The sequence below is a fragment of the Anopheles moucheti genome, chromosome 3 (assembly GCF_943734755.1).
Source record: "Anopheles moucheti chromosome 3, idAnoMoucSN_F20_07, whole genome shotgun sequence".
Classification (NCBI taxonomy): domain Eukaryota; kingdom Metazoa; phylum Arthropoda; class Insecta; order Diptera; family Culicidae; genus Anopheles; species Anopheles moucheti.
Window position 1 is genome coordinate 16,573,729 of NC_069141.1, and position 26,480 is coordinate 16,600,208.

Sequence of the window (26,480 nt, forward strand, 5' to 3'; positions counted from 1 at the left end):
TGGCATTGTTTGTTTTTTTTTGTGGAGCCTTCTTACCACCGGGGCAGAAATATCATTTCCATTTTTCGGCTGGCCAGGTAAGATTTCATAATTGTTCGTCAAGCTTGACCATCAGACAGGGCAGCCAAGCGCTTGAAGATGCTGGCCGGAAAAGTCAAAAGTGATGCTGTGGTTTACCAGGGCCTTAAGATAAGATATTTCTTTCCGGGTCTTCCGACAAGTTTCACACAACAAATCGTTTGATATATTCGTTTCCAAGAATGTGATAAGGTACGTTTTGTAAGGCGTATTCTCTTCATTTGATTATAATGCCTTTTTTGTACCTTCTATGGATGTGGGCCGTCGGATGTTAATGTGTTTAAATTGTGTTGATTGTAGTTTCATTAATTTATTTAAAAAAGATTTCTTTCCTCTTGACCAACTTGACTTAACTTTCAATTAGCAATGAAATTGAAGAGTAGATGACGCTTTTTAGTCCTGTTAAATGTGTGCTTAATTTCTCAACAATATACCCAACTATTTATATTTCTCAGCGTACGTTCTACTTTCCCCGGACGATGGCAAACCGAGCCCTGTTCGGATCCCGTTTCTCGGCTCATGATTTTCCGCTACCGATCGAAGACTGCCATGAGCCGAACGTCGCCCTGCGCCGACACTTCTCCAACCGGCTGCGAAAGGATTCGCCACCCTCGTCGGCGGTAGTGCTGCGCCGCCCGGAACCGCTCCGATCCTTCGATCCATCCGGTACCGGACATCAGAGTGTGTTTCGCGCGTTGTCATTACAGCTGGGTACTTCTTCGACCGGAAGTAACGCAACGACCAGTACGGCGAACCAACGGCAGCGGCAGCCTGCGGTCGTGGTGCGTCACATTTCATTCCCAACCACACTGACCACGAGCTCGGGCCCGAGTACGGCTGACGATCGGCTATACCGGATACGGACCAACGATGGCTGTGAGTTTCATCCCGGCCAGTTGGCTTCCATCGCATCCGGCCCATCGGCCTTGTCCGGCCAGCGCAGGTAGGGATGCGTACGGTATTTACTGTGGGTCGGATTTTTATTCGCTAAACGCATCGTGGGAATTCTTTGTGGAAGTCTTCCACCTCTCGGATGCTCACATTCTGTGTTTTTTTTTCGTTCTGTATTTTCCAGAATTCTAGACATCATGGACGACACGGCGGCGGGTGATGACATTGGGCCGAACCGCACAGGTGTGCCGGGTCAGAATGAGGGCAGAAATAGTTGTGACGATTTGAAGCGTAGCTCCATCGGATTCCGCATTCCAGAGTTCCTGCGAAGGATGTCACATCGGGGCCGCCGCTTTTCGAACCCAACCGAGTTTGGCCGGGTGGAGCGTGCGTCACGGAAATCATCACGGAAGACCAGTTCGCTAAAGTTGGTGTGCGTTTGCTGTGGATAGCCCGGCCAGACGATGCGTAGCGTTTGATTGTGTTGTTCTTTATTGTCCTTTTTTCTTCCTGCAGAAGCATTCCGAAGGAGCGACATCATTCGATCAAACGGTTGCTATCGACGATATCGCGCCGCAGCGAGGACACGGAGGAATCTTCTGTTGGTGAGTGAGTGCGAACTTTACAACATGAGAGAATGCACGATCTGGCCTGATAGTGGGTTTCTGCGTGGCTGGAATATTGATACGAAACTATTTGCAGGGAGTAAATAATGGACGTAGGGTGTATTAGACCTGTTGAAACATAAAACACCAGAAAGCTGTGAAAACTTGGAGTCTTGTAGTAGTTTTCCTTAAAAATATTATTCATTTTCCTGAATACTAACTGACGATACAGAGTTTTCTCTGTCCTTTTGGCGTTTCTGGCTTACTAGACTTATTTTACCATGTTCCCGAATAGTCAGTCTTTACTACGAGGGATTGATCCGGATTGGATTTGGTCCGGTCCGTTCGTGTGAAGTCCGATGCCGCTACTATCAAGCTACCGGGCAGTCCCGATACAGTTCATAAATTTAATTAATTGGATCCAATTATAGAGGTACTTGGATCGTATTTTAGGTTCACTGATCCTGAAAGTATGCAATTCGTGAACCTTTCTTTCGTGTTTGTTTGTTTAGCAGGTTAATAAAGATTGTCTGATTTATTAATACTAGTAGGCGTTGAAAAACAAGATAAAATTAAGCCTTGACTTGAGACATTTGTTTTCGAACAAACAGCTAATTCATACAATCAAATTCATGCTTATTCAAACGATCGGTTACAGACATAATGATCGTTTTATTATATTTGCTCTATTCTATCGTTAAGTAGAGGACGATTTTTACGCTACAATCGGAATTCAAATATCATACAAAGTAGAAGCAAAGGAATGCACAAGGGACTCATATCGTTCCAAACGAAAGCTCCGAGTGTGTAATTACATTACAAGAAAAGAAACCACCCGTAGATGACAGAATGCGCCTTTTTTAAAGCATTTAGTTTTCAACCCGATTTACGCCATTGACTGAAATTCCGGCAGTGTACGAAACCCCGTCATGCCGTACCGGATCAGGAGGTTTTCTTTTCTACTTCGTCACCGTCTGCTGCCATTCTTCCGTTGGCATGCATTCAGAGATTTGCGTGCTTCACAAGACATTCCACTTGAAGCGCGAACAAGTACCACTTGCGCTCAGCGAATGTCGTTTCGCATAACCGCCCCATTCCAGCGGCCGTTTGGCGGAAGCAACTTGGCAGCAGGATTTTATCGATTATGCATTCCGGATGTGGTTTAAACTGCAGATTGAGGGTCGGTTGTCGGCGTACAGTTTGACGATCTTGAAGTTGATTTCCGCGGGATTAGCTGTGTCGCTGCTGGGAAGGTTTGGGAACACGTATGCGCTTTCGTAGTTGATCGTGGAACCATCCCCAAATGCCGTCGGTGGTTACGGAAGGCAGAAAGTGTAACGTTCAATAATCCGATTTTGACATGCCTGCTGGCATGCGATGCATCGAACGAAACGAAACGAAAAACGAAGCACAAAACGATGTGAAAATAAAATGCAAACGGGAATGTCGGTTCGCTCGCGCAATCTGGCCGTCGCGACTGCCATCGGAGCGATAGAGTGCTTTAGCATAATCGTGCATTATGCGCTGTTGTGCGGGTATGTGGGGGGGTCACAGAGCGTCGCAGTATGTACGCGATTGCATCATAAATTGGAACGTCACCAAGTTGTCGCAGCAGTGAGCGAGTGCTTTTCCAAGGATTTCTGTGTGCATGCGTTTTTATATGCTTCCCATTTGGTCTGGGAAATTTAGAGCACAAATAGAATAAAGTATGCGACAGAAAATTACCACCAGATTTACGCTCTTCAATGCAGCAAGCATTTAAGCGAATGGCATTGTTGAATCTAGCTGACAGTGTGAGGCTTTCGGTGTGTGAAGCGGGACAATAATATAATTTCCGAACCACGCCAGCCTTTGTCACAAGTCGTCTGCAGTTGAAAGAATTGTCGCTGTACTGTGGATGATGTTTCATAGAAAACAAATAGAATTAAATATACACAATGTTAGCTGTAGCTGTGGAAGAATGCATATTTGATTAATGAATTCTCCTTATTTTTGTACTCATTTTGTTATTATATAAATATTATTTTTAATTATTTTAGACTTTAAGAATTTTTAGAATTTTTTAGGTTGTAAGTTCTCACATCGTACTTTGCAAACTTAACAGCAATGCTTAACTTGACCAAAATTACATTCGCAAGCGAGATTCCGCCTGCAATTTCAAGATAGGCGCTCACAGACTGATCACTTCCAACCCTTTGTCCGTCCCGTTACAGATTGCGGTGAAGCGGAAGTGTCCAACCGATTGATCTACGACGACGAGCGCAAATACGGCCGTATACCGACCCGCATGTACTGGCTGTATCTCGTATCTTGCGGTCCCCGAATGGTGGCCATCTTCTTCCTGAGCGCGTTGGCCCAGCAAGCCCTTAAAGTGTACACCGACTTCTGGCTGCAGGAATGGACGGATCGAGCGCCATCCGCCGTATCAACCGCCGCGCTGCCAGCAAATACCGCCGACGGCTTAGCGCCGAAACCGATAGAGGTGAAGCTTTATGCGTGTTCGATGCTAAAATTTGGCTCCCCATTTGCATACCAATGTCACCACGATCGTCGTCGCCCGTCAGCAGGTGTGGTAATGGATTGTTCTTTCTTTCCGGTGTGCACACAGATACAGCGCCACTTCCAAGCGTACGTCGCCCTGTCGGCCGTGTGTATCGTGCTGGCGGCCATCTCCGTACCGGCCGGTCAGCGTGCGGGCAGTAACGCCCGGAGGCGGTTACACCGGGAGCTGATTGCATCGGTGCTCCAGAACTCCATCCATTTCTTCCAATCGGTACCCTTAGGGCGGATCATGAATCGGCTCAGCGTCGATGTAGCCGTGGTGGATAAGGTAAGCGATGGTCAAGATGGCGTGGGCAAATGCTGCACGGGCTTTGCGGCCATGCATTTGGCAAGGTTTGCAAATTGATCCATAAATCAGTGCCCGGTTTGCTTCGTGCCTGGGATGCTTTCCTCGTGCTGTTCCTTCACCACTTCAAAGAACGACTCAATCTGCTAGTACAGTGTCTCTCTCGTTCTCTCTCTCTCTCTGTCTCTCTTTATCTTCATTTAACTATTCACAGAAAATCGCTGCAACAAGTCAAAAGCTGCTACAATTCATTCTGCTCTGCCTGTGCGCCGTACTCATAAATAGTGTCGTGACGCCATATTTCATCCTGTTAACAATACCAATTTGTGGCATTTACTACCTGGTGCAAAAATTCTACCGTGCTTCGTCCAGGTAAGGATTAAGAGACCGGAGTTCTACCATTGGGGAGTAGCCGTCTTCTGTCGGTGCGGTAGGCAAGCATCTCGTTAGGATTACACGGTAGCTTCCAGCCATTAGTCGTTCACGGTATTTTGTTGTTGTCGCTGCTGCTGCTATGTATTATTGTGGGAAGGTAAATGCCACGGAAGAATTCCACTTCATGTTGAGCTCTTTATCTGTATGGTAAAGAATGGCCGGACGGTTAGGTGTGTCTGTCTACAGCTGATGGTATGCGATGGGAATATGTTTTTGGGAATACAGTCTTCTCCCGAGTTACGCGAATTCGAGATACGCAAATCTAGAGTTTTTGACAACTCGTGTCATTTTTCATGAGGATTTGAGTTTTTTATTTGTCAAGTGTCAAATTTTCCCTAAACTACGTTACATTTTAACATTAGAAACATAAATTTTGGTAAAAATTTACTTTAATTACTATTAACGCGAAAAGAAGAAATCAATACTACCTGAATACTAAATATAAACGTTAGTCTGACAGTATGTCATACTAATGCGTTGGATTCTGTTGTAAGGTTCTGTCAGTTTCACGACGTAATTTTGGAAATTGTAAGGCTTCATTGTAATTCCGGTCTATCAATCGGATTTTGTTGATTGGTAAATTAAAGCAAAATATTTTCCAAACTCTGTAAAGCTCATCAAAACAAAAACACTTTCAACCGGCACTTATCAGTAACTTTATAATCAGCATCATGTACCCATGCAGGGTATGTTTCTGTTTGCTCAATATGATGCGCCATGGCTGAATGCAAACGAATGAAGTTTCCCATCCGTTGACAACCAATTTATCGTATGTGAAACATTTACTTACGGTACGCTATACTTTGTCACGGATGCGCTTTGTCCTTTCCCGAGGGGAATACCATTGCACCCGTAGAGGGGAAGTATTGCATTACGGATCCTACCATTGTCCGGAAGAGCCCGGAAAAGGGTACGAACCCATATAACAGAAACACAAACGCCGCCTCGTTGCGTTGGGTGGAAGTTTTGCAAGATGAACTTCTCGCCAGGCCAAGTCAGCCAGGCCAGCTTAGTGTGTAGTGGGGATAAAGTTCGGCACACTCGAAATGCAATGAAAGGTGCAGAGTTATCTAATATCTAAAACTAAGGCACTGGGGATTTATATGGGAACGAGCATGAGCAAGTACTTTGATGCACACGTTCGCTCCATTCTTTTCCACTTCCCGGTGGATGGAAGTTTTTGGGGGTGTTGATTTATAATTTGTGGAAGCGAATTCTCACACGAAGTGCAAGTTCGCCCATGTGGGGATATACAAATTTCCGGCTCACGGCAGCTTGTTTAACTTCGGGCGAAATTGATTACGACGCCCGGCGATGGTACGAAATTGACAGTCGGGGAATTGGTTGCCGCTGAGTTGGCATAAATTTGTACGCTGTGGTTTACGGCGTATGAATATCTTCATACGGTAGCAACTCTTCGCACTCACTCAATTTGGATTGTTCGGGATGCGTTTACCTTCGTGCAGCGTACGAACTGCAATGGTAAGCGATTTCGTCGGCGGTCTTGTGGTTCAATCATACGCTCCACATCAATGCACCGGTGTCGTCACCGGAGCTTTGCATCACAACATACCCATAGATAAGTCAACTCCCTGGAAGTGACCTTATTCTCGGCTTGTTCTTGAAAATAGTTAAACTTTAATCCATCCTGTTACCGGGAAATGGCGGTGAGCCTGCTAGACACTAACGACGCTCGAACGAAATGGAAAGCTGATGCAGGGTGTGTAGGACACGCTGGACAGGATTATCTTAGTGTGCAGTTCCAGCGCACCGAGCAGACGACACGACATAAGTAGTATCGTTAGGACACCCGCCACATGTTACGGGGGACATGATCTATGGCAGGTCGGTTCTGTACCGAACCGGAACACATGTTCGATGGTTGTCTGCCTTGGTGTAGCCTTTCCTGTAGCCCCCTCCCGGGACGAGTCATTCGAGAATTACCAAAGAAAATCGGAAGGTTCAGCAAACTTCCTTCGAATGTGTCTCTGCGCTCGACGGTGACATGGGTTCGTTATGACGTTTTGTAATTTCGGTCCACCCTCAGGAAGTGACGAGTTGGAGTTTGTACAAATTGAGTGTTTTTTGCATTGCCCATGTACCCCCCCCCCGCATTATCGAGTTCTTTTCTTTGGTTTTGCTGTAAGTTTTTTGCTGGTCAGCTGGTTGTGGTCTGGCGTTGAACGTGATGGAATTGCTGAAATCTCAAATTTTGTGCAAAGTTTAATTAACTCTGTCGAGCTTGGGTAGGGTTCTGAGGAGATAACGTTCGGACACATGGGTCATATCTTGAACTCGCAAAAAAAACAGTGCGAGAAATTAAGTCTCTATCTCTCTATAACCTCACGACGAAATGCGGATCATTTTATGCTCAAACCCTTCACCATCCATTCGACAGAGAGCTGCAGCGGATCGAAAGCATGACCTATTCACCGGTGCTGGCACACTTCTCCGAAACCATCGAGGGCGTCACGACGATCCGGGCCTTCGGCCAGGAAGCCCGGTTCATGGAGGTGCTGTTTAAGCGCATGGAGGCGAACAACGTGGCACAGATTGCGCTCAACTGCAGCAATCGGTGGCTCGGTATTGCGCTCGACTATCTCGGGGCCCTCATCGTGTTCGTGGCCATCCTGACGGCCCTGATTACGGCGTGTCTGCGACCACAATCCACCAGCTCGTCACTGATCGGGCTGGCCGTGAACTACGCGATGCTGGTGCCGATCTACCTGAACTGGGTCGTGAAGCTGTTCGCCGAGATGGAAATGTACGGTGGTGCGGTCGAGCGGATACAATCCTTCATCGAGTGCGATGTCCGTCATCGGCAACGGTTGGGCGGACGCGCCCGTCATCTTTCGAGGGCGGACATGACCGGTGCGGTGGAACCCTGTTCATGTAAGTCCCTGGGCTGGATTAAAATTTATTCCCTTTCCAGCAAGTGCACCAGGTCGTGTGTTGGAGACGATCGATGTAGAGCATTAATACGCAAACAGATTTCAACGATGCTCAATCTTTGATGAATTATTGTCTCTTGCGGCATGTGACTATTGTCGAGTGGTAGGAGTTGCATGGGTTACTTCTAACCTTCCGGATGCAATTGTGCCGTTACTGTCCGTCGTTTGACCGATCGCATGATTGCTTTCTATTCCAAGAATTCTGCTCATTCGGAATCTGCTCCGTGCATTTCCGCACATAATCAATGTTCGATCTGCTGTAATATTTCACTGCACAGTGCTACAAGAGGACAGGAAATCACTATAACTATCACATTTTGCTACATGTTTTATGTAGATATTTACTGATGGACCCCGTACAGGAAGCAGGAAAAGCTCGCTCGAGAGTGCCTTCGTAGTGGAATGGGGCCGAGAACAGTCGTCCGGTTGTATTACTTCCTCCGGATCAGCCATGCTACGGCAAACCTCTGAAGTGGGTCGCTCCTTTTCATGTCGGAAGCAGCGTGGAATATCATTCAACTTTTAGCATTCGATCCGGTTTCAAGAACTTCTGCCCGCTTTACACCACACCACACCTCACCCTTATCTTTTGTTTGCTACCCTTCCCTTTTTTCACAGATAAGAGCGTTCCAATATCCTGGCCACTGAGGGGTGTCATCGTGTACGACGGTGTGTCGCTGCGCTACGAAAATCAAAAGGAGAACATAATCACAAATTTGAATTTAACAATCCCGGCGGGCCAACGGGTAAGTGAAGAGGGGAGGAAACACAAACTAACAACAATAACAAAACAAGAAAAAAACAGTGTTAAAAAAAAAACACGGACCGGTTTTGTTGCCTTTCATCGTGCCGGCACCGACGCTCCAGCCGAAGGTGGACGACTCCAGTCTTGGGGGGTAGTCGCGCTGGGGGTACAAAAAAACCCGGGACCGAGAAACGGATGAACAACCGGTGTAACAAGGCACGGTTCGTCATTCCTTTTGCCAAATGGTGGTGGTCCGTACGCCGTATGCACACCATCCGCACACCATCAACAACGATGTACAATTAATTATTTAAATGACTACTTTTACATTGCCCAGAACGCAGCGCGCCACGGTATGCCACGGTTGGAAGGGTTGGAATGGTTCCGATAGTTTCACAACCCGGTTCCGGCTGCGCGAGCTTACAGTTGCTAGCGTGCCGGGATTGGTGCCGGCCGCTACTGCTTCATTCCCGCCCGGGGATGGGTGGTAGTCAAAGTTTGGCCCGGTAGTCACAAGCTAATGGACTGCCGGTGGTCTGAACTCTTCGTCTCCGCCCGTCACCCCGGGCGAATTCCCGGCCCTCGTTACGGGTGAATGTTTAGCAAGAAGCAATCGTTAAACATCCTCGTTTGTGAAACTAGTGGTCGGACTCAAAACCCTGAACCTTCCTTCCGAACGATAGCAAACCGATGGGGACGATGATAGTGGTCCACAGGTTCACTGCAGGGCAGTCCGCAATGCTCCAGGAATGGAGCGAAGTAATTCCTGCAACAAAAGCGATGCAAAACAGAAATAGTAAATAAATGACTTTCATACGATACCATCCTGGCGAACGGTTTTGCACTCATCTTCTGTTGCGAAACCGGAAAACAATCGTGCCGGAGAACGTTTTGCTGTACAGCAAACACACACCAACACGGAACAATCCAGGAGGGGGTGCGAAATTGATGACCAGGAATTAGTTTGTGCATCGAACGGGCTGCCGGATCTTCGCTTCCCGGTTGTGCGCTCATAGAGTGATAGAGAAAGAGAGAAAGGGGAACGAGAGAGCAGGATGGTGACAAATCTTGAAATTAAAAACTACTTTGCGTTCCACTCGTTACGATCAAGCCCGTTCCTGGCGCTGGCTGTAAAATGTGACTGTGGGAATTTTGTGACAAGGGTGCCAACACTAACGAGCAACTAAAAACACTAGCAAAATGGTCAAAGCTTGCTTTGCTAGGAAAAGGAAAAAAACCCGTATCGAACTGTCAATTCGGACAATTCGAACGATTGTTTTCCATTTCACGATGTGTTCCATTCGAAATTGGTTCAGTATGTTTTCCATCATGTTTTACTATCCGCCGTTTACTTGTTTTTTTTTCTCCAACTGCAAAGCTTGGCATCTGTGGACGTACCGGAAGTGGAAAATCATCACTCGCACTGGCACTGTTCGGTGCGCTGGAGGTAACGGCCGGTCACATTCTGATTGATGACGTGGACATTGCCGGGCTGCACACGGATGAATTACGATCGCGGCTATCGATCATCCCCCAGGAGGTGATGCTGTTCGGTGGCAGCGTACGGGAAAACCTAGACCCACGGGGACATTTTTCCGACCTCGAGCTGTGGAACTGTCTCGAGCTGGCACAGCTGAAAAATGTCGTTAAGGCATTACCGGATGGATTGGGTAAGTTTGTGGCACTGAGCGTGGACTGTGGCTCTGATTCGGCTTGTCAATCGCAATTAATACAAACTCTGTCGAACATGCGACGTTTCCGGCTTGGTCCACTACGTTGCGGCACGCAGACACGCAGATATCGGACGACAAGCACTACTTCAGCAGCGGACAAAGGCAACTGTTTTGCCTTGCCCGGGCCATATTGCGCGGCTCGGTGTGTTTGGTGCTGGACGAGGCAACGTCATCGCTCGACACGGAAACGGAAAAGCTAGTGCTTCACGCGGCCAAGAAAGCCTTCAAAGGCCGTACGGTGATTACGATAGCGGTAGGGGCGGGATATATTGGTTTGGAATGGGACGTATTTAATTGCAATTAATGTGTTTTCTTCTTTCTCCTTGGACAACTTTGATAGCATCGGCTTCACTCGCTGTTTGACTACGAACGGGTGCTGGTGCTGGAACAAGGTCGAATCGTGGAGGATGGATGTCCCCGGCAGTTGGCTAGTACGGTGGGCAGCAAGTTTGGTAGCATGCTGAAGGCGACTGATCACCATCAGCACTCAATAGTGGAAGATGATGCACAGGAAAGGTGAAAGAAGGTTGGAAAGCGTTATTGATGTTCTGGACTACGTCGATGCTCACGGAGCGTGATAGTCGTTAATTCTCACCTCACTAGGTTTCACATTGGATGATCAGATTTAGTTAACTTGATATGCCATCGTATGTTGCCTTATTTGAGTTTATATCAAAATCATGTTTTATTGTTACATGAGAAGCATCGTAATTCGAGGAAAAGTGATGTATAAAAAGTTATTTTAACAAATCCTTAATGGGGATATTTTTTTGGCGAATACCATCCGAAAGTAAGTATTCTATTTTTATTTAATCTGATTTTAAAGTCCATGAAATGTTTATTAAAAGATTACCTGTTGAAGTAATTGCCTACCTTTAGGCGTACACATTGATTGAATAGTAGAATGGTAGTGGCGGACAGGGAATTAGTATATTTGTTAATGAATTTGAAACGGCAGCTGAGGTAGGGCGTTATTTGTTTGTTGTTTTAAATATTATGATTAGTAAGTGTGTAATATTATGAGTGTAAGTATTAGCTGGAAATTAAGAGCGATTCACTAATGAATGGTAATACGCCGAAAAGTATGCAACTCGCCGTGCACCATTTAACTTTTGATATTTTCAAATTGAAACACGTAATTTGTACTGAGGTTTGTTACACTAAGCAAAAGTAATATAAATGCCTTTAAGTCGTTTGCATAGCAGTATTCCCTAAGTTCATCTTTAAGTTCATCGAATGTCACGAACAAAGTGTAATTGGTTTGCAACTTAATGAACACGTATTAAAGTCATGCTTACAAAGGATGTAAAAATTCTCGTTTTCATAATCAATTCAACGTAAGATATAACGCGTATAAAGCTTCATTTTTTATTCGCCTCAACCATCCGGACGGAGAGCTTTTGTGGCTAAAACAACAACAAAAAAGGCACCAACTTAAGCATACACTGCACAGCAACTCACTCGTACACTACACCGTGCAGACAAGCCCCTTTTGCTTCGCGATGCACTTAATAAAATATTCACTTCAAGTATGGTTAAGCCATATGAGGACCGGGGCGTTAGTTCGTTCGTCTAGCAGCGCGAAAAATTGTGGCCGCTCACGGTGGTAGTGCTAGGAAATTTAGATGCAACTGCAACGCTGTAGTGAATGAAGAGATTGAGCTATTCGTACAGATTACAGCGGGTTTTTTTCTAGCTGGGAAGAGTTTTAGCAGGCCATGAATTATGAAGTATGCATGATCCGGCAGTGATTTCTTGTGAACCTCACACGTGTGCACGTACACGTGTGCAGACGCGATTGTGGAAAAGGGACGGATCGAGAGCTGAAGTTTTTCCGGAAATGCTTGCTAGATTTTTATCTTTCCCACAACATCCTTCAATTGCACAAAGTGCCTTCGTGGCTTTGTGGTTCCGGATTTCTGCTTAAAAGTGTGAAAACATATTGCTTTATCCGTTCGCCCCAGTTCGGTCGATCTAAAATGAAGTTTCTGCGAATGGTGCGCTTCTGTCCAAGTGTTGGGCAAGCGTCCCTAGCTTCAACTTCTAACTTCACGTCTCTTTTATGAGCCATCGCCCGCTTTTCCAACCGAATGCCAACTCATTTGATCATCGACGGTCGTTATCCGGGGTTTTAGGGCAGCCAGCCAGTGGATGCAAATGCTACCAAATATTGGTGGCCCTGGCACTGAAGCTTTGCAGCTTTTGTGTTAACGATTTTCGCCCATTTCCGGCAAAGCGTTAGCGCGGCTCGTGGCTTTCGTAATCATATTTATGCATGGTAATGACACAATTTGCATGCTCCACATCAGCCACGGTGTGGCTAAAGGCTCACGATACTTCCCGACGGCTCGTTGCAGATACATTTCGACGCCTCGCAATGTTCGGTGCGGACCGGTGTAACGCTACGGCCGTGGTGCCCTCGTAATGGGTGTCTTTTTGCTTTGTTTTTCCTGGGCCGGAAGGTTGACAGTCGCTTAGACTGCAAATGGCACACCGGAACGCCGGATATCCGGAAGCTGTAGAAGGCTTGCGGAGAAAGATTCTTCCGTGCCGTGTCCGTGTGCTCGGGACCGGGCAAAGAAGTCATCAAAATGGGTGCTGACGTGGTGCGGGCATAAAATATGCGGCTGATAATCATGCAGCAATGGTAGTGGTTTTGATGGTGCAGCTTCCGCGTACGCGGGAAGCAGCTTCTTACGACGAATTTATGCAGCGTGAGAATGGCCCGGAACGGGTTATGGTGACGACGTGCGTCAAGGACAGTGGTGCGGTAAAAAGCTCGATGCAGGAATGGCGGTTAAAAGCGCTTTGCGTATAAAGCAAAGTGTCACAATTCAAGCGAAAATGTGTAACGAAACATTGTATGATAAATAGAGAATGATGAATACATCTGCCCGTGTAGCTATTCCGTGAATATGCACAATGTTTTAGCGTAATTATGTTACCGTCGTGAATGTTGTTTGGTTTACATTTTTTAAATTTATTTGTACGGTTTTTTGTTTCACTCGAAACGAGCTTTATCCTGTTTAGGCGTCGTCCAATGATAATGTGTCATTAAAATTTCATCGCCGCACATTCGTACGGTATACTGCACAAGATAGTTCCGGGCCTTGGATTGTGCTACGTGTAACAATTATTTTGCCGGAAGCTCGAAACTTTTTCAAACCCGGCGTACATTAAAAGCGGAACAGCATTATTTGCCGGGAAGTGAAACATACGCGAAATTATTACACATTAGTGATATATGCTCAGTTGTTATATTTGCAGAATTTGTTCTATAAAGTAAGTTTAATATTAAGTGCAAAGGTTGACTTTTAAACTTAATAGCTGGGCCGGATGCAGTCTCTCAGTACAATAAGTTCTAAATGTATGGAAGATACTGAATAAGACGAGAAGCTTAAGCCCAAAAATCTCCCCAAATTTCCCTGAAGCTCTGTAGTGAGTGAAGTTAATTTCTAAATCTTATAAAAAGCACATCGCCAATGTGACGGATTCCAAGAAACTTGGGTGTGCCAATGTAAAGCTTATTATTTACATAACTATTGGTTACAATTAATGTGAAAGCTGCTGTGCCACGTTTGGATAGATAGTGGAGATTGATATCTGTTTAATATTGATTTCTGAGCAGAGTTGAAGCTTTTCTACCCAAGGTACATTCACGTTTACAGCTCCACTGTAATCCACTATCGCAGACCCTTAAAGTAAAAGGAGTGATTTTTTTATTATTTTTTCATACTCCTCACGAAAGGATATCTTATCATCGGCATAAAAAATAGGCTGTACCACTGCAATTGAGCACCGATCAGTCAGTAAAACCGGAAATGGTTGTATCTATGATTCGTTTTCCAGGCCTCACATTCCAGATAACAATCAGCGCCGCATTCACTGAAATTCTGGTTCGATACCAGATTGCAATCGCGTTTACCTGTATCTTACCACACCCGTGCTTTCGTGCTATTGTTAGCGCTATCGTTATTATGATTACGATTATGATTGGGCACGGCATACTTCATGGCGACATGACGGTGCGCAAATCGTAATTCAGCACTATCCGCGTAATAAATACACATTGATGAAGCGATTTTTTCGCACCCATTTCGAGCAGGCAGAAGAAAGAGATCTTCCATTATCTTCTACGAGAGAAAAATTAAAATTTAATGCTGCTAGACGTATCAGATATTGGGCCGCCCTGTATAAGTTGCATTCTGATTTATGACCCGCAATCGATACAGTTTGGCAGCGGAAAAGGATGGACAAAATATAAAGATTTTGAAGCATTCCGCATTGTACAATACATGAAGTTATTGCTGTAGCTATTTGTTGCAAATTTAAACGATAATGCACGTTTTTGATCAAAATTTGGTTGTATTTGGTTGTTTTCTATTGTTTTGACAGACCTGAAGTATGCATAACACTTTAAAGTAATACACTTCCGTACTAGTCCGTGTTGGAGTGAAGTGGGCCAGAATTAGCGCTGTACAATAATATCATACGTTTGAGTAACCGATTCGAGCTATGGATCAATGCACATCCTGAAATGATTCATTCATGGCCACTTATGTGAAGAGAATCTTCAATTCCCCATTACGCTTACGATCAGTTGTTCTGAAGCGCGTCAACTACACCGATGACGTCCCGACTATCCGGTCAGTCAATTAACTTGATTAGAGTACGTCATCAGCGCCCGTCTTATCGGCGAGCGATTTAGATCTTACTGCAGTGTACTTCGACATAATTTCCCCCCGCCTGCTGAGTGATGTTGCAAGCGTGGTGTGGTGTGCGATGCTTTCGGCCTCAATGTAGATAAAATAATTAGCAGTGAAAAAACCAAAAAAGAAAAAAAAACAGACGAATATGTGCTGATGGGAAAATGATAACGTCGTTTTAACTTTGCACAGCATGAGAATGATGGCACGAAGGGAAAGCGTGCAAAAACTATAACCCCAACGTCTGCTGCTCGTTGCGAATTCAGCGCATTCACGAGTAATTCACGTGTGCTGATAAAGTTTTATACTAATCTTTACCAGTTTATCCGTTCCATTAACCTACTCGCATTGAAATTTCCGCATTAAATTGAATTTGTGACGTAAGTAGAAAAATAGTTGATCGTATCAGTTGTATATTCTGCGAATAAACGAAAAAAGTAATTCAATTACATTTACAACAAACATTATGAAACAATAGGTTTGGCAACAGAGAAATCGTTTATCTCATGATGGTAATTCACTATTCAACAGAGTTACCAATTATCATAAAACTACTTCAGTACCTGATATAAATCTCTCAGATACTATAAAGATAGGCTTGGTAATATTGTACAGCAAATTTAATTTAAAAATTGTGGCGGAACATTAAATTTGAATCAAATACATCAAATGATGCCATGTCATAATTAATAAAAAGTCTTTCCTTATCCAGTAAATGAAATTCCCCATATCAGAATCTCTTATCCATCCATTATCCACCGATTGACCTGCGATACACTGCGGCTCCCTATCGTGAGATAATCCTCAACCATATACAAGGGACACGGGAATCACTTTCCACTTGATGCACGGGGCAATCACTTGTGTGATTTGAAGTGCCAATGGCTGGCAGCGCTTCAAGTCATGGTTTTCGCAAATCGATGGACGAGCACAGTGCCCAGCCGTACAGGGTACAAAGTGCAATGAAGATCAGCCCTTGCATGGTTTGTGCATTTTTTATCTCTGCTAAATAAACTGACATTAACCGATTGTCACGGATTGTGTGTGTGTGCGAGTGCGTTTGTGTGTACGTGAAATTTTCGTTGTTGAAAAGGGCCAAAAGGGCAAATGTTTCGTTCAAGGGAATGCTCCAACATTAGGCTACGAGGAGACCCATTTTATCGTGCGTTGGCGTCACTGGAAGGAATGCAGTCAAAATTTGATGATATCAGGCCCGGTGGAGGTGTTACTGTATCAGTGATGTGTTATTTTTTATTAACGTAAAAAAAACACGTAAAAATCGGGCAGTTCCCATCCGACTACTAGTGTTGGTGCGAATTGGCGTATTCGGCGTGTTGGAACCAAAGCCCGGCAACGGGATGAATTTAATTTCTTTAAAATCAAACGATTGTTTACAAGCGACCTGCAATGTGCGTCGGTTCGATAAGCACTCGCCATCTTACACGTTATCACGGTGGGCGTATATTGATAAGGGTTCGCTCGCACACTCCCTCGCTCCACCACAAAGATGCTTCAGTGCTGTGTATCGAAGGCCACCGCGAGTATGGACGAGCTCGACGAGGTTGTGACTGTATAGCGCAGGGGAACTCCCGGGAAGATGGTACCCCGGAACGGTGTCGCGCCACCGGTGTGGGCCACTGTTGTTGGGGTGACCCGGGTTGTAAGGTGATACAGCCGACATCAAAGAAGCTCGCGCAAACACAGTGTCAACAGCACCTGCGAACTACCGTCACACATGGTCGATCGACTGCAACCGATTGCTTGTTATGTGCCGGAGTTCGCTGTAATTCAGCTAATTTTGAAAGAAATTGCATTTATATTATTGTTGTTGTATGCATCGTTGTGTTAATTGCACAATAAATTTAATAAGTTGTTTTCTTGCTGAACTGTCAACAATGGAAATATTTGTTTATTAAAGCATTTTCTTCACTTTTTTTAATTCAATTATTTTATTTGTCACTTCATTGTTATGTTTTTCCCCCTTATATTGCTTTATGTTATAGTATGTTGCATCTTCTTATGTTATTTTATTATTTTCTCTTATCTTATATTTTCCTCATATTTCATTATTTGTTTAATGTTTATTGTTTGCATTACTATTTTTTAGACTTTTTGTAAGTTGTATTTCTCTTTGATTGTAATAATTTAAATTCGCTTTTGTGTTACATTAGTATAGCTCAATATTTGCAATTGGGTTTTTTGCAATAACAAATTAATTTTTCGTGTAATCAATCAATCAATCGAATTAATAAACTACAACATCGTGTAATCAATTTCCTTTCCTATATTGGTAATGGAGCTTGTTTACATAAAAGAAATGTAAAATATTTGTACATTTTATACTTAGAAAAATAAATAAAATATTTATATATTTATTGGCTATATGAAAGTAAATCAATTCGAATATAAACAAGAAATTCTGACATAAAAATTAGTATCAATATCAAAAATATAATATAAATTAAAAATCATATAGTAAATTGAATCGTTTTCCGTCCAACATTAGGCACGCTTCACTGGACAGACGGTATCGATGACACTAACACATTGCACCAAACCTTCTGGCGCTAAAGAAAAGACGGGCGGAAGAAATGCGTGTGTAGATAAAGCTATCTTATGCATGGCAGTGGCATAGTAGATGACAACACACGGTCGTTCGGAAGCCCACCCTTCCGCCCGTTTCGCCCGAATCCCGAACGCCCTCCGTGCTCAGTTTTCTTTCACCCTGTCGCAGCACCCTTTTATCGACGTGATGAGGTGTGGTGGAATTTAAAAGAATGGAGACACTTGTGTTGTTGTTTTGTGTGTGAATCAGGTGCCATGTGTGGGGTGAGGGCGATGATTGGGGTTGTGTGATGCCCTACCATTCCCAACCCCATATCAAAAGGGGCCGGTGGTTCGGTGGGGGATGATTGTGTTGTGTTAGTAAGTAATTGGTTTCTAATAATTAGCTGCCCTTTTCCCGCGATTCAGTACGATTCGAACGGCGGTAAGATTCGTTTGCTGTATTCGGGGTAAGAAAAGCGAGTGACTTTAGCGGTTCGATCGAGCATACGTGTTGATAAAATCGATAAAGCTTCAAGACGGTGTCCACCGCATGAAGGTTTGTGTTTTTGGGCGTTTTAGCCGTCGTGAAATGAAAGTGTCTTATTATCCCTAAGCTGGTGTTGTCATTCGACACGTCGCACAGTTGGCTGTAGAGACCCGAAGTGTATTGAGAATCCGGTAAAAACAATCGATCCTGTTGAACGACGATCGAACGTGGCAGAGTAGTGACTGGCGAGCGTGTTTAAGCAACATGAACGGTGTGGAGAATTTCCACCTATTCCGTCCTCTGAAAGGGTGCTAAAGTGAGGAAAAGTGTAACACCACCCGGCCAGTGTGAATGTGAAGTGAAATTGTTTGCATAAGTGATCTGAGGACGGAAAGATACGTTCAGTTTGCTCATTCTAAGGTGAAATTTGCGTACGACAGCGGCATGGCTTGCTTTGCGAAGATCTTTGGCAGAAAGCACGGTTCGTTCAATCTGCCCGGTGCCGGAACGGGCGATGGTGAAGTTGTGGTGAGTATTGCGCTTACGGGTAAATCCTACACCCTGCCGGAACGGTGCTTCTTGCCGGAACTCTGATTCATACCGTTTTCGGTAGTTCAGTTGGCAGTGGTGGCGGTCGTACAAATGATGTTTTGCTCTTATCACTTGCTGTGGATACAAGCCGCAATCAGGGTGTCTTTGGTACAAGCACGGGCTATTACGAACCATTCAGACAACGATTGGTGTTTATGATTGTACGTAACGGTACGGTCAAGTCACACCGAAACGGGTTCGAAAAGTGGAGCAAGGTGCTCTAAATTACTCGCTAGTGTCTTTAGAAGAACATCCGACGCTAGAATTGGGTCATTGTTAAAAGGGGAATTTACGCTCCGAAATTTGGACAGCTGTATGGGGTATGGGAACGAAAAGTTAGGTTAGGAAAATTTTAATTCTGAATAAGGTCAGTAATAATTTATGATTCACAGGGAAATCGTGAAAAAGCAGAACTTGTTGAGTTAAGGAAAGCAATTCTATTATACCACCACAAACATGTAGTGACTTGACTTATTTTTTTGTCAAATTGTATTAATTAAACTCCAGCTCCAACGTGTTGCAGTAATACATTGTACTGCTGTCGTGTCTTATCGTGTTACTATCAGGCAAACTGTCACGAAATAAATATTTTCTTCAATCATCATTATCACTCTATTAAGACAAATGAGCCCAGTTTTTGTTGTTGTTTTGTGGTCCATTTTCGGGGGGAGTTGAGAGTCATTCTACTACGACAATGAATGTGCAAATCTATTTTTGGTTCCAGCGTTTTTAAGACTATTTTACCTATGACGTCCACATGGTGATCAAGCAATGTCGAATTTTGCGATAAAAGTTGAATTGAGTAGTTTAATATTTGTTGAACTGAGAGAATTATTAATAAAATAGTTTAATGTGTAGCAATTGAATATAATCAATTGACAACATAGTAATTGAGCTAACACTAGTTAAGGTGTACTTCGATGCTTTTCTTTATCTCTGTCCTTTATGAGGATCTTTTGAGGGACTGAAGTAGATCGCTTATCGCTAAAGAAAGATAGTTTGTTTGTGAAGCACTTGAACTGTTCTATTTTAGGATTAGCTGAGACGTGTGCTGCTACACAGGTTCGTTGTTCGACAAGTTGTTTTTTGTTTGACAGCCTCTTCCTGTGTCCATCTACGAGTGGAAGTAAGCGAAGACATGGTGTTAAGTGGATGTTTTGAGGACGTATTTCTGCAGTGTAATGGTTATATTCTCCCAACGAGAAATGCAATAAACTGTAGGTTCCGCCCTTGTTTATGGCATTGTGTAAGACAACCACCTCAAGATGCTAAACGGGAACGTTATAAAGTCGGCGCATGGTTTCACTCTCTTCCTGAACAGGCTACACGTGTAACACGGAGGATTTACGGTGAGGAGCTTAATCAAACGTTACCGCCAGCAAATCGAACCAATGGATACCTCGGATTGGAAAAGGTACAGCCACCGTCACAACCAACTCCACCACCAGCAGCGGCAGCAGCACTGCAAACCACCACCGTGGTTCCGGTACAGGCGGTGGTCAAATCAAACGAACGTGAGTCAGGGCTGGGATCGTTGGATGAACAATTAAACATAACAAGCATCGCTACCACAAACGACACTAATCGCGAGCCCGATCCTTTCGGTCCACCAGAGGAACAGTGGAGCGCACAGGTGGATGCGGACCCACGGACAGTACCCACGGTCGTTGTACCAGCGGCACCCACAGTCGAGCGGCGAGCATCGAAACAACGGGATTCCCAGAAGGCCAAAATAAGCTGCAGTTCCCGAGAGGCTTCCACGATAGAACCTCCATCCAGGCAGGGCCAAGAACAGCTGCTGAAGGATCTGCTGCAGAACAAAATACTGCACATGCTGGCACTTCAGTCGAAGGGCTACAAACAGCTGTCGAAGAGTGAACGGGCAACATTGGTCCAACTGGAGAAGGACATACAAGAGCTTCAGCAGAAGAGTAAACCCACCGAACCGACGGTACAGCACACCAGCAGTGAGCCAAAGCGGACAGAAGAACGAACGGTTGAGCAGGACCGCAACAGTGTTAGCTTGTACGAAACGAATCTCTCACCATCATCGGCGAAAGCACCGATCATAGAACCACCAGTTCCGAAAAGTGACAACCCCACTCCGGAAAATCACACCGAGGAACATCTGCAGGACGGCGAGATGTCCGACTACGATGTGATACCGCAAAAGTCAACCGAAGACATCGTCCCGGAAGCACCAAGTTCGGAGGATGATAGATCGACGGTGGTGCCGCCCGATTTACCACCTCGGTTGAGTAGGGTAAACCTCCTGGAGGAAGCCGACGATACTTCGCAGGATGAGGAACCAATACCACCGAAGTTACCACCGCCCAGAAGTCAGCTCGAACAGAACCTCGTCGACGAGGTGTTGACCAGATCGTTGCAGGATACAATAGCTCGTCAAACACTAAACGCACGCGAGGAAGATAAGGTATTTGGATGCATAAGGTTCGAGGGTTAAAGGACATCTTAGAGCAAATATTTCCATTTCCATTGCAGGAAATTCCACTTCCAACAGTGCCTCCACCGTCGCGAGAACCTCCACCGGTTCCCACATCGCTCCATTCCGATCAACCGATGGATGAAGATCTTCAAACTCCTCCCAGAAAAGAGATGCTGCTGCGCAAGATGTCTTCTCAACGATCGCTGATAGAGGAGCTGGACAATACGACCGGTACGATGAAGAAAACGCGCAAACAGGGCGTCGTGTCGGACAAAACTGATCTGAAGGAGTCGAAAGACATCGTCATACCGACGCACCCGAAGAGTCCCGACACTGAGCTGCTGATCAAGACGGCGATCGTGGCGAACGACTTCCTGAACAACATGATGGACGAAGAGCGGTTACAGGCCGTTACGGCTGCCATGAGCTCGATGACGTTTCCTCCGAACAGTTACATCATCAAGGAGGGTGACATTGGGGCACACTTCTTCGTGTCGGAAGAGGGCACCTACGAGGTGGTGGTAGACAATAAGGTGATCAAATCGTTTGGCCGTGGGGTCGTGTTTGGCGAGTTGGCCATCCTGTACAAAGCGAAACGGTTCGCTTCGATCCGGGTAACGACCGGGGCTCGTGTTTGGTTGCTGGAGCGCAAGGTGTTCCAGAAGATCATGATGAAAAGTGGTCGAAAAGAGCGGGAAGAGAATGTGCGTTTCCTGAGCACGGTGTCCGTGCTGAAGGATCTGGAGATAGAGAAGCTGCACAAAATATCCGATCTTCTCAAGCGGGTAAGAATTCGAGAATGTTGGTGCTTTTGAGAATGATAAGATTTCGACTAAAATTGGTATGATTTACAGGAGTTCTATGCGACCGGTTCGACCATCATTCAGCAGGGCGATCCGGGCGACAAGTTCTACATCATACGGGGGGGTAGCGTGAACGTGATTAAAACCGATAAAAAGGGCAATGATCGGCTGGTGGGAACGCTTCAACGGGGGGCATACTTTGGGGAGCAGGCTCTCCTTCATGAGGATCGTCGTCTAGCCAGCATCATTGCAAACCCGCCGGGAACCGAATGTCTAACGCTAAATCGCATGTACGTATAAGGGTCTGAGGGTTGGCGTTGAGTGACCAATGCGTTGTCGCTGATTGTATTGTTTGCTTTGTCAACTCACCAGCGCATTCAACGAGTTCCTGGGCGGATTGGATAAACTGCGTGAGGTGAAGCTCTCCGACACGATTCCACGCAGCTCGACGATGACAAATATTGTCTCAGGTGAGGCATCTTCGACTTGCAGGCATTCAGCAGGCTGTGACGGTGTGGAAGAGCGAACTTCGTTTAACACGCTGTGACAATTGTGTTGTTGCTTCCCCCACGTACTGATAATCTTCTCTTTTTTCTTCTTACGCTCGGTTTGTTCACGTCCCCCGCCAGAGTTCGACCATATCCAGCTGCATGACTTAACCTACATCGGGACGCTCGGCATCGGTGGTTTCGGGCGGGTGGAGCTGGTACAGTACAAAACCCACCAAACGTTCGCCCTGAAGTATCTGAAAAAGATCGAAATGGTACGGCAACAGCAGCAGGAGCACGCCTACAGCGAGAAGGACATCATGCTAAGCTGCAACAGTCCGTTCATCGTACGGTAAGGACCTGTCGGTTTTTTTTTACGGTTGCCGGATCGTATGGCTGCCTTTTTGTTTCACTCTTGTTTGGCATTCCGCACGGGGCGCAAAAACCATTCGATACATGCCCGACAATCCGTATCGGGTTTTTGGGCGGTTCGGTTTTGCGTTTTGATTTTACGTTCTGCGGGAGACGGTCGAGAACGTTCCACCGCGTACACCGCCATTGCTTGTGGTGTCCGATTTGAATTTACGTGGTTGAACGATTAGGGCAAGCTGTGTGGGGGATTGGTTGGTTGAACTGTTTCCCAGTTCGGGAAAAGTAATCCCCAGCGGAGCGAAACGGAAGGAACCGGAAGGCAACGAGTCCGGGAAATTCGCGTTTCGCGTTGGGTGCTTTGATCAGGCCACACGGTCACACAACGCGTAAAGTCGCGATGAAGAAGATGGTACGGGGCTGGTAACGCTTTGGATTGAATTACGAGCTCGTCGAAAGCGATCGAACCCTGTCCAATCCCTTCGAGCGTTGCCGATTGAAACCGATACACCAATGTGCGTTTTGTGCGATTGAAATGAATCTCTTTCGTACCATCTCGCAGTTTTTTTTTTCGTTTGTTTGTTTTTGTTTGGGGTTTTGTTTTGCACACCCTATTGCTTTCCGGTGATTTGCGTCCAAACCGGAGGAAACATTTGATGTCTCCCATTTGGCTTTGATTTAAGCTTTAGGTTATCTGTGTGAGGTGAAGCGTTCGGGTCATCGCTAGTGGTGGGATGACTTTACAATTCTGTAATGAAGTGACATTTGTAATGAGATACGTTTGATGCTCTTTCTTGTGTGTGTGCGTCCTATGCCTACTGGGTTTATCGACATTTATCAACAAACACATAGTTCATTTAAAAAGAATCTTATCATTCTATCTGAGATAGATAAACGTAAAAATTTTAGAAGTTTTCCACAAGTTTCTCAAAGAGTAGAATTTTGATTTCGATTTGATCTGCAATATATACGCTTTTGAAACATGGGTTTGGAATTGGAGGATGTGTTTTTTAAACATTTCTGTTCATCAATTGTCTTGTCCTTATTTGACTTATTTCATATTCAACACCAAATCTATATTTCAAAATATAAAAAAATGACATTAGATATTCCTGAGTGTTCATTGGGCTAGGGAATGACAGTTCTGAGAACTAGACACTGAGGTTTTGTTTGATTTTTATAGTACATTGAAGAAAGTAGTAATTAGTGACAATTCTTCTAAAAGTTGGTAGAGATAAAATTGAAAGTAAAATCCACAAATAATTCGAGTCTCTAGATGGATGTTTTTGTCTGAGTTTGAATCTTAAAGCCCTTTTGAATAGTTGTGGTTGGTCAAGATATAGAAAGAAGTTCAGAAGTCATTTTTTGATGAGTTCTTTTATTCTATATGCCATGCTGAGTAAATAAAAAATTAATTAAATCGTAGTGTAAGATTACCTTGTAATTCCAAAAACCTAACATAGAAAGTTTTTATGCAAAATCAAGTGATGGTTCAAGTGTTTCATTGGGAGCAATTTGGGGATTTAAACAAGCTGTTTAAAGTTGTTGAAAATTACCATCTATCCATAAAGACGTCCATACTTTGTGCAGAATACCGCTCAGTATCATAAGAATGATGGAGGGCATACTTAAATTGTTACTGTTAGGACAATCTTAATTCCCCCGCCATGTGCAGGTGTCTTACCACGTCAACTTATTTCTGTTGCAGCCTGTACAAAACGTACCGTGATAAGAAGTACCTCTACTTCCTGATGGAGGCTTGTCTCGGCGGGGATGTCTGGACGGTACTGCAGAAGAGCAAATTCTTCGACGAGCGTACGGCGCGTTTCATTACCGGCTGCGTCGTTGAAGCGTTCGAGTATCTGCACAGCCGCAACATGATCTACCGTGACTTGAAGCCGGAGAACTTAATGCTGGACGAGAAGGGTTACATCAAGCTGGTAAGGGTTGAACGGTCTGGCCGTCGACCATATTCGGAAAAGGGGTGGCGTTCTTGAAGATGGCTTTGTTGTGGCTTGTCTGGTGAAATTGCAGGTTGATTTTGGGTTCGCCAAGCGCATCGGACCGAATCAGAAGACGTGGACGTTCGCCGGTACGCCCGAGTACGTGTCGCCGGAAATCATCCTCAACAAGGGTCACGACCGTGCCGTCGACTATTGGGCGCTGGGCGTACTGATACACGAGCTGCTGGTCGGGAAGCCACCGTTCCGTGGCAAGAACCACATGAAAACGTACAACGCCATCCTGCGTGGCATCGACATCATCGAGCTGCCGTCTCGTGTGCCAAAGAAGGCACAGGTCCTGATCAAGCGTCTCTGCCGCCAGACGGCCGCCGAACGGCTCGGGTACGGCAAGAACGGTATTGCCGACATCAAGAACCATCCGTAAGTGCTGTTCCGCACCGTGTGTGTGTGTGTGTGTGTGTGAATGTATGTTTGCATTTTGATTGGACAGCTGACGTTCGCTTAAAATGTGTGTACAGTTTTTATGTTTCATACTGTTCTCTCTTTTACATCCCTTTTTCAGCTGGTTTGGTAGCTTCGAATGGCAACGGTTGAAGGAGCGCACGATGCCGGCCCCACTCATACGACCCATCGTGTCCGATCTCGATCTGTCCAACTTTGACGAGTACCCGAAGGACCAGGACGAACCACCGGACGAAACGTCGGGATGGGATATTAATTTTTAATTTGTTCGCATTAAGCAAACAAACGCAGACACAATGCACTAAAAACCCACGGTGGATGGGCCAACCTGGTGAAAAACCCCGTTTGCAACCCGTTTCGTGACTTTTTTTTTTTTGTTCGAATTAATTTCCCCAGTAAGCCATCCGTGATGAACGTTAATCAGTTTCATGTTTTTCTTTCCACCACCTCACAAAAACCCCACCGGCAGCGAACGTCAGCCATTAGGGGGGTTGTTTGTGTGGTTGGTGTTGGGTGTTTGTTGCCCGCAGTCGTTGCCCGCTGGCCTCGAACGTGATATTCAATGGAGCATTAACAATAAAATTGGATCTTATGAGTACATTTGAACGTTTCATCACGGCGCATCACGGTGCCATTTCATTTGCCATTTGTGTGATTGATTTTATTTTGTACTTTCACCCGAACGTATCACACACCTGGTGTGCATGGTAGGTGTAAAAGGGAAATTGGACGGCATTCATGTCAGGGCCCGGTCAGAGGATTATGGGTGGTGTGCGTGGTGTATCAAGTAGCTCATATTACAATTGGGAAGCTGCATGTAAGGATAAAACAAAATCCCAACCCCATTAAGGGACGTAATTAAATTTGGACGAGTTTACGATTGGCCCGAACTTCATCCCGCATCACCCCGATATCACGATTCTAATGAGGGTTTAAAGAACACTTTCGCAATGGTGAACACCAGTTGTCGAAGCGTTTTAGGTGTACGGAAAGTTTCCTATCTCCGTAACCGTTTTATGATTATGACCTATAAAGCTTATTAATTAGCTTGGGTCTTTTCTTCATGCTCATGCTTCCCACCCAGGTTGCAAATATAGACATGGGCAGCTCATTTGCAATTCCAAGCGCGGTAACTTATATGGTTTTGTCGCTGAATTTTTAATTGTGCTCTCCCCACCACATCGCCTTTTCAGTATCCTTGTGGATGTGTAAAGTTATGGATGCTGTCATTAACCACAAAAATAAACTTCGTTGCTCACCTTCGCCACCAACTAGTGCCACAAATCAGATTAGCACCCGTAATGAATCATTATCATGTTAGTCACGACCCA

At 45.1% G+C, this 26,480-nt stretch overlaps 2 protein-coding genes across 2 annotated transcripts in view; both read left to right on the forward strand.

Annotated features, from left to right (window-relative positions):
- Window positions 1-10,988, forward strand: part of LOC128300763 (ATP-binding cassette sub-family C member Sur) — a 41,095-nt gene extending 30,107 nt beyond the window's left edge. Inside the window, exons 14-24 of the mRNA XM_053036950.1 lie at window positions 534-1,021; window positions 1,154-1,402; window positions 1,486-1,574; window positions 3,788-4,056; window positions 4,183-4,404; window positions 4,637-4,794; window positions 7,256-7,749; window positions 8,427-8,554; window positions 9,932-10,223; window positions 10,343-10,539; window positions 10,627-10,988. Of these exons, the coding sequence (XP_052892910.1) occupies window positions 534-1,021; window positions 1,154-1,402; window positions 1,486-1,574; window positions 3,788-4,056; window positions 4,183-4,404; window positions 4,637-4,794; window positions 7,256-7,749; window positions 8,427-8,554; window positions 9,932-10,223; window positions 10,343-10,539; window positions 10,627-10,806 (2,766 nt within the window). The 3' untranslated portion in view covers window positions 10,807-10,988. The remainder of the gene's footprint in view (window positions 1-533; window positions 1,022-1,153; window positions 1,403-1,485; window positions 1,575-3,787; window positions 4,057-4,182; window positions 4,405-4,636; window positions 4,795-7,255; window positions 7,750-8,426; window positions 8,555-9,931; window positions 10,224-10,342; window positions 10,540-10,626) is intronic.
- A 7,375-nt stretch (window positions 10,989-18,363) lies between these two features.
- Window positions 18,364-25,501, forward strand: LOC128302065 (cGMP-dependent protein kinase 1). Its single transcript, XM_053038786.1, has 9 exons — window positions 18,364-18,554; window positions 19,939-21,051; window positions 21,120-21,848; window positions 21,918-22,156; window positions 22,239-22,336; window positions 22,496-22,706; window positions 24,432-24,663; window positions 24,758-25,107; window positions 25,250-25,501. Exons 1-9 carry the CDS (start codon window positions 18,471-18,473, stop codon window positions 25,410-25,412), a joined length of 3,219 nt encoding a protein of 1,072 aa, XP_052894746.1. The 5' UTR covers window positions 18,364-18,470; the 3' UTR covers window positions 25,413-25,501.
- The last annotated feature ends 979 nt before the right edge of the window (window positions 25,502-26,480 follow it).

Excerpts from the sequence above, each read along its gene's own strand:
- LOC128302065 (XM_053038786.1), top strand. The coding sequence starts at position 18,471 with ATGGCTTGCTTTGCGAAGATCTTTGGCAGAAAGCACGGTTCGTTCAAT. Across the intron at positions 21,849-21,917 it reads TATCCGATCTTCTCAAGCGG|GAGTTCTATGCGACCGGTTC; the intron begins GTAAGAATTCGA and ends TATGATTTACAG. Across the intron at positions 24,664-24,757 it reads AGAAGGGTTACATCAAGCTG|GTTGATTTTGGGTTCGCCAA; the intron begins GTAAGGGTTGAA and ends GTGAAATTGCAG.